The 18,265-nt window shown below is 41.3% G+C and overlaps 1 protein-coding gene across 1 annotated transcript; it reads right to left on the reverse strand.

Annotated features, from left to right (window-relative positions):
* Positions 1–1,942: 1,942 nt before the first annotated feature.
* On the reverse strand, positions 1,943–2,878 carry LOC140007653 (uncharacterized). Its single transcript, XM_072050576.1, has one exon. It carries the CDS (start codon positions 2,876–2,878, stop codon positions 1,943–1,945), a length of 936 nt encoding a protein of 311 aa, XP_071906677.1.
* Positions 2,879–18,265: the final 15,387 nt, after the last annotated feature.

Below are 18,265 nucleotides of genomic sequence, written 5' to 3' on the forward strand. Positions count from 1 at the left end.
GCATATAAATAAATTTTTTTTTTAAAAAAATCAAGATAATTTGGCGTTCAATGCTTACATCATTAATGATAAAATGACTCCATCATCCTTACAACTTAGGATATCTTACACACATTCGTGGAGAGAAACAATTAAAACATTTACTAATTGAATTGACCATAGCTTGGTATTTAAAAAAAAAAAAAGAACTAGGTGCACTTTTTTTCTATTAATGTACTTGACAATTAAAAAGAATGATATGTGATGTACCTGATAGATAAATAATAGGATTTAAATATGAAAAAATAATGGAGTTGTTGATAAACTTGTTCTTGAATCGATTATAAACTATGCCTTGTTTGGATTGCAGTTTTCCGTCGGAAAATTACGTTGTTTTCTGTGATCACATTTCTCTATTACCTTTTTTCCTCACATACATCAAATCGCTACAGCAATTTTTCCATGAAAAATCATGGAAAATGCAATCCAAACACAATTAACCATAATTTGACAGACCTCACAATTTCGGTCCCTCCAGGGAAGAAATGGAAAGATGATACTACTATAAACATATTATTATGAAAATAAAACCATGATGAGAGAAGTGAACATGGTCAGCCTTGACAAATCTGATAAACAAATGCAAGTCGTATCAGCGGGGCAGATTTAAGGCAATGCCAATTCATCTTTGGTCCCTTGAAAAGAATAATGTGTTATGATGAAAGGACCTTTTTATGAATTATGAAGGAAATGATTACATAAAATCATTAATACCATTATTGAAATTTCTAGCAGAAACACCAGGTTCGATCGGCCTGTAATACATAGTATTTATTTAAAGAGTTCTCATAATGAGCATCAATCGAGCGTACAATTAATTATGGAGAACCAAAGCCAATCATGTGCTTTGTTGCCTCCATATGCTAATCCAAACGCTCATGCACAATTTAATTAGTACTAAATTTTTTTTTTGTTTGTTTACAATTATTTTGGTTGTTGCCTTGCCTCTCTTCTTCTGAGTTCTGACGGATCCAGTTCCATATGTCAGGCTGCATGTCTCAGTGCGTTGCGTGCATGGTGATGCTGGACCGTTAAAACATCTGGCTAAGATTCTTCTTTTTACAGCCTCTTCTTTTTTTTTTTTTCCTTTCTTCGGAATACAATTTGGCAATACTATTGCTTGCTGGATGAAAATTAGCCTTGCATCTACAACGCTGCCTAAAGCACTGGCACTAACCGAACCAGATTTCTCATACCAATTGATCCAGACTGTATGCTTATTAAATGTTAACAGCATGAGGGATGAAACGATGGAATACTAACGTAGAACATCAAGAGGTTTTTCATTGAAAACGATGTGTCAATTGTCATGCCCACTATTTTATACATAAGCCTACAGGTTCTACCATAAATCAAGAATTTATGTATTTTGACAATTATTATATTATTGATAAATAAAAAGGACCATTTCATTGTTCTTAAAACAAAACCCCAAAAAAAAAAAAAAGAAGAAGAATTGCATTAAAGGTGTGATAAAATTTGGATAATAAGCTGTAATTGAGATTAGATGTACCCAAGTTTTTGTCGCTTTCAATTTGGTAAGTTTGCCAATAATAGGAGAGGAGGTGGAGGTAGAGCCAACCTGTACCTGTAGAGTGTAAAGGAGGTCACAGATGGTTTCTCAGCCAGGACGAAGAAAAACTGAAAAGATTTCATTTTGACAAGTCATTTGATTAGTTTACCGTATTCATCACTATTGTACACGTAGATGTGCCACGGCATGGACACGATTTGGTCAGAACTTCCTAATCTTTCTAGGCGGAGTTAACATAAGACAATTTTTTGACAGAAACAGAAAGGGAGGAAAAAAAAAAAAAAGATATATAAACAGAACAAGTTAATTAGTACTATGTCAAGAAAGGCTGCTTCTTGAAATATATCCAAGCGTCCGACTTAACTAATATTAGTGTGTGACAACGTTGAGGAGTGAAACCCTGGTGCTGATTAAACTCCTAAACACTCTCTCCCCACCGCTTCCAATCCCACGGATACAATCCTCCAATTCATGCATTATCTTTAACGTCAATTTCAACTCCTCTTCACCCTTTCTTTGCAACCCCCATAAGTTCTGAAAACTAACTTGTTGAAATTCTTGAATGCCGCCTTTAACGATAGCTATTTTTTTGCTGTTCTTCACCAAGCTGATCAAGCCTACACATGATGGTTTCCGAAATGCCAAGGAAACCGAGAGCCCATTGAAAAGTGCAGCCGAAATGGAAGCCGTAACCTGGATGGCGTCCCTGAGAACTCGAGCAATCTCAGCATCTTCCCCAGCAGCTGCTGGTGCTGGCGGGGATAATATGACTAATTGTCCACCGGCAATGGACTGGACGGAGGACTCGAGCTGGCCGAAATCTTTAGCAATTTTTTTCAAATTTTTCAAGTATAAAGCTGTCTTAGAATCATCTCTTTTTCTTACAGCCACCTGTGCCGCCAAATGCTCTTGTTTTAACGTTAAAAGCAACGTTTGGAAAATCCCATAAACATCGACCAAGCCCAGAAAGTCGTCTAGAAACTTTTCTATCAAATCATGGTTGGGGCACAAAGATTCGCGAGCCTGAGGGAGCTGGAGGAGATCATCCAGGGATTCTTGGACATTCGTGAGCTGGCTCAAGCCGTCACAGAGCCAGGCTGAGGTGCGGTGGTTATCGGGTTTAGAAGAAGATGCCCATGATTTAAGCTCATTGATCTCATCTCTGAGCTGAGAAACCAAGGGGTGCGATCTACAGGGAAGGCTGGTAGATCTAACGTGGTAGGCCTTTTTGGGCAATTTTGTGGAAGAAGAAGAAGAGCCCGGTTGGCTTGGAAATGAAAGGGATCTTCTGAAGTTGGTCACCATTTTAGAGGGCATTTTGGTTTGCTGAGTTTCTGTTCTGCGAGTGAACGAGAGATAGAGGTGTGGGGTGGGGAGGTTTATAAAGGGAAGACAATTACGCGGTCAGGGAAATAAATTAGAGACGCACGAGGGGGCAGGGCGCTTGGGGGGGAAGTCGTGGTATTTTGTCTTTTGGCCGTGGACAGCAGGGGAGTGGATCCGCGAATAAATCCAGCTGGTTGGGACATCTTGGCAGCAGCTAACTTAACGGGACTTGTCACGCTGCTGCATCTGCATGTGGATGATGATCTGTTTATGCTTAGTACAGGAAGGAAAGGGAGCCGCTTAATTCATTACTTTTTGTGTGCCCTCATCTTAAGTAGGTTCTGGTGGAACAGCGAATGAAAAGGGCATACGCCACGTGCATTAGCATCATTACCATTTTATCTAGGGATAATTGGAGGTTTCTGACAGTCTCACTCTCCTCCTCTGTGGTTTCAAAAAATTCACAAACCTCCCCTGAGGTAAGTGTACAAGTTATATTAGTGAAATAATGAAAACTAATAAAAATAAAAAATAAATTAGAAAAAAAGGATAATTTCAGATACAATATGTTATTCATCAATAATATTATATCAAAAGCTTTTACTATATGGTTATTTGTTCCAATTGCATATTAAATCAACCATTAATGCTTATAATAGTGCATTAAATATTTAGTAGAGAGGTAGTTTATTTCAATAAGTAGCATGTATATAAATACTTAATGAATGTATAATCTGGTTGAAATAATGTACACCGTGTTATCGACCAAGTACGATGCATAGAAATTATTGAACATGCAGTTATTTGTTCACATGCATATTGCAATTAGTCATCGCAGCAATATGCATAGTGCAATGGTATGTATACATTTGGAATGGTTATTGGTGCTTTGACCCACTTGTGCATCTCCTTACAAGTTGCAGTGGGTATGTAATTTTATCTATATAACTAATTTTAATTTGCCTATAAATATCTTATACGGGGTGATCTATGAGGTACAATCAATTTGCAAATATATACATTATATTAGATGTTAGTTACTTGACTGTTTATATCTATAAAAAGTAGTGTAATAGTACATATAAATTTGAAATGGCTAGGTATTAAAAAAGTGTAGATCATGTTAGGTGTTAATTATTTGATTATGTATACATGTAAAAGGGAGATTAAATAGAGCGTAGAAAAAAATAATTACGTGAATTGGAATGTATTTGTCCTGATAATCACGAAATATTAGCTGACTTGTGAGGGTATTTAAGTTTTTTTGGCCATGATGAGGTAAGAAATGGGACCTAAATTCTGACATGGGAGGTTTGTGATATTTTTGAAACCACAAGGGAGGAGAGCGAGACTGTCAGAAACCTCAGGGGATGTATCTGAAATTATCCCTTTTATCTATGGCAAAGATTTGGATTAAAGGTTCACATAATTAATTTATGGTTTCGTTTGATAAAATTGAATCTGAATACTAAAATAATTAATTTGCTAAATTTTAAGTATTGAAAAGAAATATATGAATGTCTGAATTTCAAATATTTATATCTGAATGCTTAATAAGTTTAATTTGATAATTTAACCATTATATATTTTCATTCAAAAAAGAAATAGAATCTATGATTTAATTAATTTAAAATTATTAGGTATGAAAATGACAATATTTATTTTTAAATCAAATTAATATAAAAGATGAAATATATTATATGAATAGTATGAAAAAGATGTGAAAGTCATTAAAAAGAAAGAAAATTGAAACTAAAAATCGTTAGATAGAGAATATCAGATTGTTTAATTAGATAAGAATTTTGAACATAATTAATAAATAAGGGTAGATTTAGTAGATAAGATAAAGAAGTTGAAGTAATTATATTGATTATTATCAGAATTAAACATTCAGTTAGGATTTTTATGCTGAAAAAAATACAAACAAGTTCAGCACTGCTTAACAAATCCAGCAGATGGATTTTCATTTATCAAACACACAAAACATCTGAATGTCTAAAAAAATTTAATTTCAGCACTTTTGTATGTTATCCAACAGACTCTAAAGACTGCCACCAAGATTTGGCTTCTTAATTTTCAGTTCAACGTTGGAGTTATCGAAACTTTTGATTTGCACTCTGGCCTGCGGATTGGTTTGGTCGAATTCATCAGGTAATTATGACTTACCACACTACAAGGTATTGCTTGTTGGAGGCAGGCTGGTTCTTTCTAAGTTGTAGCTAGCAGTCACTAATTAACAGAAAATAAAAATAGAAAAATTTAACAGAAAAGACCAGAATATACTAACACAATACTTAGCTTCTGTCAAAAAATATTCTGGCAGCTGGCGATGGATGGATTGGTTAAAAGGAAGAAGAAGAAGAATGGAGCAAGGGCCCAATCGAGTTGGGTGTTAACTTGATAGATCATGATATGTAAAGGGCAGCCAGCGTGTCACTGAGTCATCACACAAGCACCATTATTAATTATTTAAAAGCACCCCAAATTTATTTATGGGTTAATTACATTTACATCCCCCGAGGTTTGACCATATTATCAATCAATCCCTGTAATTTGTCCAAATAACGGTCTCACCCTTTGAATGATCAAACATTTAACAAAAACCCCTTAATGCCGAAAATGCCCTAATTAAGGTCATGTTGCATTAAAAAAAGAAATATTTTTATTTTATTAACCCTGAAGCAATCCAAAAAAATAGAAAAAGTTTTTGCTTATTATTTTATAAAAATCATATCTTTGCTTCCATAAATAGTTTTGAATCAATAATTATTTTAAATCTTAAAAATGAATATTAAAAATTAGATAAATTGAAAGAAAAATAAAAAAAGAAGAAATTATTTTTAATTCCTGGAGTATGGTTCAAATTGAGGAAAATATGCCTTGTGCTCTCCGCAACATGTCTTGAACCACAAATTCGAACCATACTTGAGAATTTATTTATTTTTTTAAAAATAAAATTTTTATTTTTTATTTTTTTTCGAGCTTGAGCTCGAGCTCGAAAATTGCCGACTCGTCGAGCTCGAGCTCGGTAAAATTTAGTCGAGACTCGGCTCGATTAACTCAAAACTCGACTCGACTCGGTTCGTTTGCAGCCCTAGGCCAGAGGCATCAACCTCCGTATATTTCTCGCATGGAACCCGTTCAGAGGGAAGCATATGGTGGTGGGTTGTACGGAAAAGAAGAGGGCCAGCCCAATAGACCCGCTGGAAATCCACCCGCTAGCTCTACCCAAAGTGCAGATGGTCCAGATGAAGCCACTACAAAAAAGCCCAAGCATAAGCCCCCACCTTCCTCTGGTGATTGCGACGCTGATATCACCGGTCAAGCCTACCTTCAGTAAAATAAGTTTTAGACAAGATGAAGACTGAAGACGTACCGTAATTGTGACGATGTTAAATGTATTGAACAAATTTTCAAGAGGTGGGTTGGTTGTCGCTTTCATTGAATTTTGCTCTACTTTTAGGAGTTATATGCGAGTTACAATTTCATGGATTTGAATGATGTATAATATGCGAGTTACTTTTAGGAGTGATCCTTGAATTTTCAAAAAGTTTGGCATCAATGATAAAAACCATTAGTCCTGTCCTGTCATGGATTGTAATATTGATTTCACCTCCATCAGATTTGCCAAAAGCTCCAACCGTTTGCAAAAGTTTCAAAAGCAGCCAATAATTACTCTCTATTTTGAGGGTTTTCACTCTATCTATCGGCAGTCGGCACCGCCCAGCCGCCAAAAAAAAAAAAAAACAAATCAGAATGGTAGGAGTTGGTAGCTGAGTACTGCTGACACCTTAACTAATCAGCCAAATGTCCGTTGCTTGTTATTGTTGTAGCGTTGCGAAAGCTTCCGACTGACTCGATCTATCTATGAGTTCTCCTTGCCTTACGGCCTTGCGCCTTACGACTTTCTCAGGAGCTCGAGAAGCCCTACCTTGAAGCGCCCCCTCTGCATTCCTGACCTACCACTACCAGTCTGAGGTCCCCCTCTATCTATCCTTTATCTTGGGGATTACCTTCATTCCTTTCAATATCCGAATTGTTTTATGGGATCTGTTGCAGTCAAACCTTCGTTCCCATAGCCTCGCTCATCTGCACCCCTCACTAGTTAAGCTTATCTTATCGTTCTTCTGATCTTTTTCCACTCCTGGCTTCCAAGGTCTAGCCTGGACCTCTGCCTCGACATTCTCAATCAAAAAGGAATCTACTTCCGAGTTTCGGAACTTACTTTCTTTTCTAAGGTATGTCACCTGTCTGTGCGTGTCTAAAGTATGGATCCCCCCTGTGCTTCCTTTTCACTTAGTATAGGATTCCACTAGGTAGGAAGTAGAGTTAACCAGCCTTAACTTTCCGGCAAGACCGAGCGCGGCTATCAACCAAGCTCACTTCTCGCCAAGCAGCATAGAAGCATAGCTTGTATTTTCTAACAACACAAAGTGTGGACGAACCGCCTTGAATCGATCCCACCCTACGCCTTCTTCTAATTATAATAGAATCCCAATCCCTAGGTCGACTACGAGCTTGAAACTTGTTTTCGGTTGAGGGGATGCCGTCTCCGGTTGACTTCTCTAAGTAGGTCTTCGGGCCTTACGACTAATCTAATAGTAAGCTCGGAAAGCGGCTTGAGGTCTCTCCTAGGCTAACGGGAATTCTAATCTAAAGCGGCTTTCCCGTCGACAAAGAGAATTCAAATCCATAGGCTAAAGCCCCTCTTGCAAGACAGTTGAGCTTGTCGCTTCTCTCGGCCTAATCGCTAGGTCTCCCTATTCTTGATTCCTAGAGATTTCTTTGTCTGCGGAAAGGTTACTTTCTTCGAAGGGGTGACCCTCAAGCAACCTATTAGATATTAGAATTACCTTCCCGAATAGGATCCCGTTGAGAGGCGACTTGCAAGAGAAAGTAGACCCATTATCCTATATTTGAATTAGACCCTTTACCCCGTTTACCTGTTTTTCCCCGTTTTCGTTACCTCCAAGCGATTAGTCTATAGGCCGCTTTCCTATATTAGAATGTGAGAAAGATAGCCGCGCTTTTTCCTATAGAGAAGGAAGCCCTTTTTCCAATAGAAGAAGATCCCCTGACTATATATGTTCTTTCATAGGGTTCAAGGAATTAGAGTAAGATCGACGCGTTTGACTATATATGTTCTTTCATCCGGGGAGAAGTCCATACCAGAAGCACCGATGAGCTAGCTTTCGCCACTGACCTATCCAAGGAATAGCCTGCTTCCCCAACCCCCCGCTACTGATCTTACTGATGGTTGAGAAAGCCCAATGCCGATGCCGGCTCCGTGCTCGTATAGGGAATACACCTTTTCCAACAAAAACGGAATAGGAGTTTGAGTTGTAAGAGCAGCGTTCCCACCATCAGAGCTAGATGGAAACCCCAAAGCTATAGTATAGGACATTCGTCCCTCCTCTCCTTGGTAAGGATGAGAAACCCGAAACCGATTCTACTCTACTGCCTTTCCAGCTAAATGGATTTACCTGGGGAGGACCGCGAAGACGCTAGAGAACCGTGGTCACCAGTAGCACGGCTCTAAAGCCTTCCCTTAAGGATCCCCAAGGTGCGGGCCCTCTCACTTCACTCGAATCAAAAAAGAAATCCGAACATCGAAGGCCCTTCAACCATTCTGCTACTACTACACAGCTACTGCAGTAAGGCGGTTTCAAGCTTGTTTCGGGGTTTGAAATTGATTACATTCCTTCTCTCCCTCTTTTTTCTTGGTAAGGAATTCCTTCCGGAGTTGATCCAGTGGATCTAGTGGTATCTTAGTTAGGACGAGTGGATTGATTAAGTTTCTACCACTGAAAGAACTGAAAGAGAAAGAGATAGACTGAGATCCAGACATCGCCTAAGAGGAAGCACTTAAAGAATCCCTGCAGTGACCTTTAAAATAAAAGGAATGATCTCGGGCATCAATATAAAGAGAGTTTGGTAGCTTTCCCTTTAAACTGGGAATTTCCTTATATTAGGGGCGTATCGAAGAGCTCGCTTTAGCTAGGCACCAAGGTTTATTAAACTCCAAACTTCCGGTTAAGAAAGGAAAGCCGGTCCAATCCTAAACAAGAGAAAAGATGACAGCGGCAAGACCTAAGAGAAAGGAGGTCTTATCGAGCTCGAGCCTTCTTCTTTATCTTCCATCTGCAAAGAGGGTATAGGAAAAGCGAACTCCTAAAGCAAAGGGAAAAGCAAGCAGTTGATAAGGGACCTCCCATTCATTTCTCATGAAAGTCTCATGAAAGATAGGCACATGGATTCTTTAGCGAGAAGGGCATCTTGCAACCATAAACAAGAGGGGGACCCCAACCGGCCAGAATAGAGTTATGGCTATCTGCTTGAAGATCGGTCTTCTCAAGGGAATGAGTTTTTCAACTTCCCAGCAAAGGCAAAAGGTTCAAATACTTGAACTGGTTCGCAATACCTTAGGACTGTGAAATGAATATAAAAGGAGCTGGAAATTCAAATCTATCCTTAAAAACTGGCAATGAAACTGCAGGGGCGAAGGCATCCGAGTCAGAGTAAGGGTCCAATCCAAAAAGAAGGACGGACCAGAGGCAGGGACAGAGTTTACCTTTAGAATAAGGTGCATTTTTATATGAAATATTAAAAAGGATTCAAATTATGATTCAAGTGAAAAAAGAGTAAGCCTATTACCTTGCAAGGCTAAATACTCCTGGGTAGGACGTGCTGCCCTTTCGCTCCTCTCCTTTCAGTCGAGCTGCTTCGCTCCTTCTTGTTAACAGGGCATTCTCGGCATCAATCCCATTCTCACTTACAACCTATGATTCACTTGCTAAGAACGCATTTGTTCCATCTATAGAATATCTGTGAATTTCTGATTCAAGGCTGCTTACGCTCCTCCTTTCCTTTGAAAGGATCCTCTGGGCTTTTACCTGAGCCCTCTGAAACTCTTGTTTTAATGCGCAGAGAAAGATCGGATCTCCCTCCTTTATTATTCAATTGATAGTTACCCGGTAATTCATCTGCACACCGTTCCGGATCAATGAATACGGAATCGACTACCGGATTCTCATTCGTTATAGCTTCCTTCTTCACTCGCCATGCCATGTGAAAAGGAAAGCTTGCTTTGACCTTTTTCTCCCGAAAGAACTTCTTCCTATCAAAATGAAGCCAAAGCTTGCCCAACCTAGGTTGGGGGCGCGCTAGGCGCTCACCTTTTTTTGTCTTTCTAGTGAGACATGCCCTCTTTCTTTTCGCTCTTTCTGTTAGCCAGTTCCAGTAGCGAGCAGTTCGTGATTGGCTTTCGAGTTGGCTAGTTTCGGAATTGATCAATTCACCATGCATTGGGCGGAGCTAGAGGCAAGAGCCTGTTCCAGAGCCGACGGAGGCGGAAGATTTTATGCAAAAACTTTCTAGTTGTTCCAGATTGAAATCGAGCAGATTCAATTCAAGTTAGACCACCAGATCTGAGTCAGCAGAATCTAAGTTAGTTTCGAGTGGGATAAGGGCATTTCCCTCGCATTGGAAGTCACTGCGTATCAATATAATGCATGAAGGACTTAGAGGTGGGCACAAGCAGCCAGGTGATCTTGTCGACATCTCATTATACGCCCCGCCTCTGGGTATGATAGCTGGGCGAAACCTCTTGCGGAAGGGCATGGGATTCATGCTCAGCAAATCTGTAAGGCTCGGATAGAGCACATTTCGGGAAGAGGACTTCACTTAGCCGCCTTACGCCTGGGGCCTTGGAAGGATCTGGCCATAGCATAGTGAAAAGAGCTGGTCACCCCAGAGAGATGGGAAGGAAGGCGGTGGGTAGGTAAAGCCTGGACAAGTACGCGTATAAATGAAAACACCCGGAGTACTAAGATCTAGATCGAGACTAAGCTCCAAACCAAGGATGACTTCTAGTTTATGGGCATCTTTCTACTACTGGAGGGGCCCACCCAGTACGGGGGCCGAAAGCTCCGTTTTATAAACAGAGATCTAGCCGCAGAATGAATTGGCCAGAAAGCGATTGAATGCCAATCTTTCTAAATAGCACGGGGCTAGCCCTAGCTCTTTGAATAAAGTCAATATTCAATACAATGTATGTACATTGATCGACAAAGAAAGGGGCACGAGAGAGAAAGCATTTGTCCCTCCTAGCGTGAAAAGCCAGAAAGAGGCCAGGCACCTGAATACGCAGGAATTGAATCTAGAGAACCGCTCTTTTAATACCTTGCCAGAAGCTCTTCACTCAGACATGGCCATGGAAACACGTCTAAGAAATAAAGTACCCGAGTCATTCACCCAACAAATAACAAATATGTAAGCTGGAATGAATGATGGATCTGCGGATAGACAGATTCCGTTGCTGAATGACTATGCTAGCGCCTTATTCGATAGAGGGGTGCTCCTATATTAGTTAGTTTCATCAGCTTTGGCGAATCCTATCGGAGTTCTTCAGCTAGCCTTGAATCATTGACGGGATTTCAACTACGGATATATGTCTGTGTCAGCATCTCTTCGCTAGGAAGAAGGAAATGAAACCGGGATACCGTGAATCCTAGCTCTAGCTACGATCTGTCTTCTCTTATGATATTTCATTTCGGGAAAGATCACTCCTAAAAGCAAGCTTGATCTTATATACGATACCACTAGCGGACGACTATCAGCATCCACCTTCTGCTTTGTAGTAGTAAAGGAAGATTTTGAACCCCAAGGCCAAAGGAACTAATGCCACTGATAGGAAAGACATAGACTCTATGCCCACTTACCGCTCTACCACTTCAATTCAATGACGGACTTCACCTACCTTTCCCCATTCGACCTACCTGAGAACACTAACGGAACACTCTTTTACTCCCACTGACCAGCTAGTGCGCAATGACGACCAGCCCGCAAGCTACTCTCTTTTCTTTTATTAGCTGCTATTGATTCTATTTTATCAAACCTTCCATCAGGAAAGATCCAAGTAGCACCACAGATCTTTACTTCTAAGAAAGAGTAGACTAAGAGAGCTCTCTGCCATTGATAGGACGTGCGGCAAAGGACTGAGACAAGCCAAGCTGACTGAATGAAAGCTAAGAATTTCATTGACTCAAAGCACCACGAGGGACATAAGACTTTGTTGACTAGCCTCATTGCTGAACCTATTCGTGTTCAAATTCCCCTTCCTTCAGTGAGAGATGGTCATACCCGACCCGGTCTTATCTCTCCTTTACCCCCTTCCCCTACTCCTATAAAGGCCGGCGAGTGCTTCTTACCGAAAGAATGTGCTTCCACGGCCGGAGAAAGAAGGTTCATAGATCACCGATCGGACAATATCTGGATCAGTCGTAAAAACAAAGTGTTAAAAGAAGCCCTAGCGGCTTAATCTTTGATTTCGTCCAATATGAATGCAATGCTTAGTTAGGTTTAGTTAGGTCGTGCAAAGACAGAGCGGATCCTACTTATTCGTATGAGGAAGCCCCGACCAGACACTTTCTTTAGCCACCCACCAGTAATGAACCGCCCAAATCTCCTTTCCTTCCTCTTCTTTCTGCATAGAAGGAAGCGTTTCAAAGCAAGGGAAGTGGGCTGGTCTATGGTATACGGGATCGGACATCGAAAGAGGCAGACGGAAGGGGACTTGGCTCGACACCAAAGTTGGCTAGGTTGAATTCTCGGTCTGAATTCCTCGGTCTTGCAAGAAGAAAAGAAGGCCGAAAGCAACTCTCCTTATCACGAATTTCCTCTCGTCTCGCTCGCTAGGATCCAAGAACGACTACTGTACTTACTATAAGCCGGTTACAGGAATAGGATTCAATCCAGACAACGAAATCCACCTTTCCGGGCTCTCACTGACTTCTTTGGCGACCTACTGCCAGACGGAGACCGGATTGACCTTGACCCGGGTGAAAGCAAGCACTTTGGGACTTGGTTTTAGAAAGACTTTTCGAACAGTAAGAATTCTATACTAGCCAGATCAAGTCTTTTCCTCGAAGGAAAAGCTAAGCTCTTCGTGATTACGCTAAGTAGACGTCCAAAGAGAGCACAACCAAAGCTGGGCTTTTTATTAAAAAAAGGTGATTAGCGTCGACTACTCTAGCCGGGAGGCTCGGTCTCTTCATGCTAGGTGGGGTCCACCCTTCTTGCTCCCATCTTGAGAAGAGATCGTAATTCTGATTCACTCTTATCGAAAGGTTGAACTGCTTAGCAGCAGCAAAAGAAGATATCATAATCATGGCATGCGTCTTTCCATTTATTTCTCTGCCCGATAGGAAGCATCTCCCCGGGGCACTCTCTATAATAAGGGGTAGCGACAGCTTAGGTCAGCAACTCATTGACAGATGGGGAGTTGGGGGTGGGATTGTCTCCTTTGCTTTGTGTTTGACTTATTCTTGCTAAGAAATGAGATGTCAAGGAAAGGCTACTTTGGGGCTCTTTGCCAATGGATAGTTGGTCAAATGCAGTATAGTATAATAGAGACTGGGCCGTAGATGTGTACGCGTAATGCTAAGCAGGAAAGTCCCTCTTTTAAGAGCAAGAAGCTGTGGGCCTCGCTATGAGACTTGGTATCGTGGTCCTCCTTCACTCACGCTTTTTGAGACTTCTGTCTGCCTTCTGCTTCCATTGCAATGAATGTCGTTATTCAGCAGTTTCACTCGCTTGCATCGATCCTCTCATCAAGATCAAGGATTGTAACATGGTGTACCCATGTGATGTGCGTAAATGGAGTTCTATTAGAAAGGACGGATGGGACGTAAGATGATTGAAAACATTGTTCCCTCTCTTTACTCTTTCTGTTGCAATCCAATGGGGATTCAATCTAACATACATACATATAGAGGGATCCTCATCTCATAGGGTACTAGTGCTCGTCAGATTCATGTTCTTTGTCTCTTTATAGATATAAGACCGAAAAAGGCAAGACTGTGGTTACCTTATCCTTATCGTTATGTTCCCATCATTGGCCAGTGAGAGGGCTTTTGACGATTTTGATCATTCTACCACAAAGTTCTTGATTATGAAGCAAAAGCTGATGCTGGTACTACTCAGATAGCCTACTAGAGTATAGTAAGTAGGTAAAGAGATATGAAGTTCTTCAATGGAAATGAAAATGAAGTATTGAATAGCAGTATGAAAGCAGCCATTTGGCCCTTACCGGAAAAGGAAGAGAAAGAAAAAAGAGAGAGAATGCATGAAAAAAGAGGGAGGGCGTATACTACTTGAAAGAGGAAGAAAGCGATTGAAGGATCTTTCGGATAATATGAAGCAAGCTAAAGCTACCTCGTCTTGAAAGCGCAAGTTAAATAGGAGAACTGAAGCCACCCGTTAGGGCGTAGGGTCACTGAATAGGGTGAACTTGAAGCTTCAAGCGCTGGGTAGTATTCTTCTAATGTGATAATAGTAAGAGTCATAGTATTCTTCATATCTAGCATATTATTAACTTATTATGGAAGGGTTAAGAAGATTAAGAATTGGTTATAGGCGTTTGGTATCTATGATTTTGCGTTCTCTGGGAAGCCATACACCAAGCTTGTTCTTATCTCTCTAGTTTTCTATCCTTCGCTCAGGGATAAAAACCTTCTCTTTAAAGCGATTTCCTTTTTCCGACAGAAAAGGGAATAGGTGACTTTGCTTTCATCCAAGGAGAGTTTCATCTAGTTGCCATCCTTCTTCCTATAAGTCCTTCTTTCTAATGCCTTGAAGGCAGAGTGCTTCGAATTATAAGTAAGTGATTCGATCCCGTAAGACTTTCCCTTCATCCCCTTCTAGTCCATCTAGTGCTCTTTACCATCCAGTGGGAGTTTACTTACTTTGATACTGGGTAGGCCAGTTTAAGTGTTTTCGGTAGAGTAAGAAAGTGCTTCTGCTTTCGATCGAGAAAAAGTGGCACATCTCTTAAGGAAGAAAGGTACCTACACCTATCTCTAATCTACTAATCTCATATGTATTAACTAACTAGAAAGGAATAACATATAAAAAAAGTCGTTATTTGAGACAAGACGTGGTAAATGTAGCTAGCCCGACCGAGAGGGAGGGTATAATATATAAGATATCCTCTTCCTTGCTTGCTTGACCGGGATATAAGACAAAGAGTAGTTGCTTCCATCTGCCTATCGTATAAGGAGGTCTCTGCTCTTTAGTTAAGACAGAGTGGTATAGGAATTACCTGTGCTAGGTAAACATTTCCTTATTCGTCCATTAACCTTCTTTATCTTTAGATTCAATGCCTTTCCAAGACAAGGACAAGACAAGCACTACAGGGAAAGAGAAAACACTTACTCAGCAACCAAGAGTTTTATTGAAAAAAGTCCAACCGTCAGTCTCGCCCGGAAAGGAATGGAAGGAAGGAGACTACACTGACCGGCTAAACCTTATGCTCGGTGTTCGGGCAACAGCAGTATAAAAAACCAATCCAAGACTTCTACTTAACTACCGTCAGACTAAGAGAGAATCATACTTGACTTCCTAACCTTATTCTACAGATTAGAACCTCTCCCTATTGTCTCTTGCCCAGCTAAGCCCTCAGGGTGAAAGAAGATCAAGCTCTCCGCCAGTAAGAGGGTAGCGGCTAGGGATGCTATGAGAGGAGAGGGGCGAAACCCGACCCGAACAAAGAGGGGTTTCAACCAGAGACTCAACCTCAAGCGAATAAGCCGAAACCGGATAATCAACAGCAATAGAGTCCGCAGCTAGATAAGCAGCTAGATCTGTTGCCAGTTCCGAGGAAGAAGGTTCCATTGAAATGAAATAAATAAGCAGGAGGATCGGGCACAGAATGGGGATCAGGAGAAAGCTCAAGATCGGAGTAGCACTATGAAACTGAATCTCTCGACTAATACAAGACGGTGACTTTTCTTCGAAGTTAGGGTTTGGGGAAAGGGTAGCTCGTCGGTAAGGTTGTTGAGTCAACTGGGATTGCAGCGGATGCAAAAGAAGAGAGGTTCGACGTGGCAACAGGAAAGAAAGAATCCGTCTTTCTTTCACTGGATGAAACCAAAGAAAGGTATGGAACAGAAAAGGCCTTCTAAAGGACAGATCGAAGGGATAATAGTAACTTGGGTACGAGAGTTTCTCGACCAAGAGGTATGAGTTTCCCTTCTTCAGTAGCAGAAGCAAGAACAGGATCCGGTTTTGTGGGAATGGGATTCGATCCGAGCTCTTGGAATTGGAATAAGTTCGGCAGCGGATCACGAAATCTTGGTGATCTTCTCTATCTAATGAATGGGGAGTCTGCTCCGCCCTGAACCCACCCCCCGAGTATATGCTTCAACAGGAATCATAGATTCGAAACCTCTGGTAAAATGCCCGCCCGTAACGTAACCCAGCAGATAAAGTACATTACATAGTCCAGGGATTGGCGACTTACCCATTCAGTGACTTTGGCACTGGACATTCCCAAAATGGGTACTATCGGGTCGGGTGAATTAAATAATAGACGCCCGTTGGCATTCCAGCCTTCCTTCTCCTTTCAGGGCCTATCTGAAAGAGAAGAGAATCCAGTAGTTCTTGGTTGTGAATATCTGAACTGGTTGTTCGCTGTTCAAGAATTCTTGTTTAGGCAGCTCATAGCACCCATACATAGTGTTTTGATCTACGATTTCAATTCTTCCGTCTTTCAGCAGTAACATATTGTTCCATGGAGCTAAGGTCCCAAATAAAATATGGAAGAAAGAAGCGTTTCCACGACTCTACCACCCAGTCAATTCTGTTCCACTTAATCCCTCTTTCATAGCATAGCCACATATCTTTCCGGCTAAGGAATGGGAAATCTTTCTCCCGTTACATGAATCCAATTTTCATTTCATCCGGGAAAAGCCATCTTTTTCTCAACAATGTCTTTGTCATTTGATCCAATAGCGTTCCGTTAGATAGGAACAGATTTGATAAATACTGATAACTCTCGGATAGAGTATTAGAACGGAAAGATCCATTCGATAATGAACTATTGGTTCTAAGCCATCTCTGACGATTAATCAACAATTCAAAGTGCTTTTCTTGCGTATTCTTGATAAACCAGCGTTTATATATAGATGTAGGAGGATCTGTTTGGGAAGTAAGAAGCCCCTTTGACATCTCTTCATCTGCAATAAATTCTCGATGTGAAAACACAGAGCCAGGGGGCTGATCTTTGAATAGGAAAAAGAGTGGATCCGCAGGGTCCCAAATGAATTGACTTATTCGAAAAGGGCCTTGTTCTTTGGAAGATCTATCTCGTGTCTGGTACTGCACGGTTCCATTCTGCAAGAACTCCGAATCATTCTCTTGAAGCTCATCCTCTTCATCATAAATGATCCGCTTGCCCCAAAATGGCCTGGACCAATAGGGAAATCCCAATTCATTGGGCCTTTCAATACAATCAAATAGAAAGGCCCAAGGGCGCCATATTCTAGGAGCCCAAACTATGTAATTGAATAAATCCTCCTCTATCTGTTGCGGGTCAAGGGCTCCTTCCCCCTCCCCCTCTTCAAAGAGTCTATCTCCTCAGCTACACGATCAACATCAGTTCCCGTGCCATCGACTTGTCTTGCCAGGTTTCGCCTACGCTACGGTTTCACAAGATTTTTCCTTTTTTGTTCAACCGAAGTGTTGTTAAGGAGTTTCCAGAGCACGAAGGAATGGACTTTCATTCCCGGGACCGCCTCGTCTATGTATTCGGCGCCTCCCCCGCCGATTGCTTGAAGATGCGCGCGCGATACGATAAAGGCCCCCGGGAGAAACCAATGAAAAGCCAGGGTAGAGCCTCGGAGCCGGCCCAAGCGAAGATGGGCACAGGAAGGCTGGAAGAGCAGCCCGAAAAAGGGAAAGCCGTGGAGTGGCACTCTGCCAATAGTGATCTGTATCCTGCTCGTAGAAATCCGACAGGGGACTTGCTCAAGAGACATGATGCGGTGTGCTGTCTTGAGGCTTTCTCTCCGGTACCCTTTGATCAAGATGTGAGTGTTGTTGAAGACATATTATCTAATGGGGAGTTTCACTTCCATTGGCTGAGCCTTGCACCTGACCCAAAGAGAGAGACTTCTCTTTCCAATGAAATACCTGACCCTCAGACAGACCCGAGGATGCCATATAGATGGAATCTTCAAGTCCTTACTAGTCGCTCCAGGTATGTAACTCGTTGGGATAAAGAGTCCGAATCTCATTCAACAAAATCGTCTTTTGACCGAGATGAGAACTCTAGAAAGACCTAAAAAGTAGGAGAAGGAATATTAGTCGCTACGTCCTGATCCTTGGCTCAGTATGATACTTATTCCCCAACGCCGGGAGCACATCCTTAAGAAAACTTCTTTACAGCAGAAGGAGCTTACTCTGCTTCGATAGTGGTAGGACTTGAAGACATAGATTTCAGGCCTTGAGTTCTTCCATTTCCTATTTCTTTGTCCGAAGGGGACCTCATTTTGAGCTGTTAAGACCCTTTTTGATGCGGGATTATCA

Source organism: Coffea arabica, chromosome 5c (assembly GCF_036785885.1).
Source record: "Coffea arabica cultivar ET-39 chromosome 5c, Coffea Arabica ET-39 HiFi, whole genome shotgun sequence".
Taxonomy (NCBI): domain Eukaryota; kingdom Viridiplantae; phylum Streptophyta; class Magnoliopsida; order Gentianales; family Rubiaceae; genus Coffea; species Coffea arabica.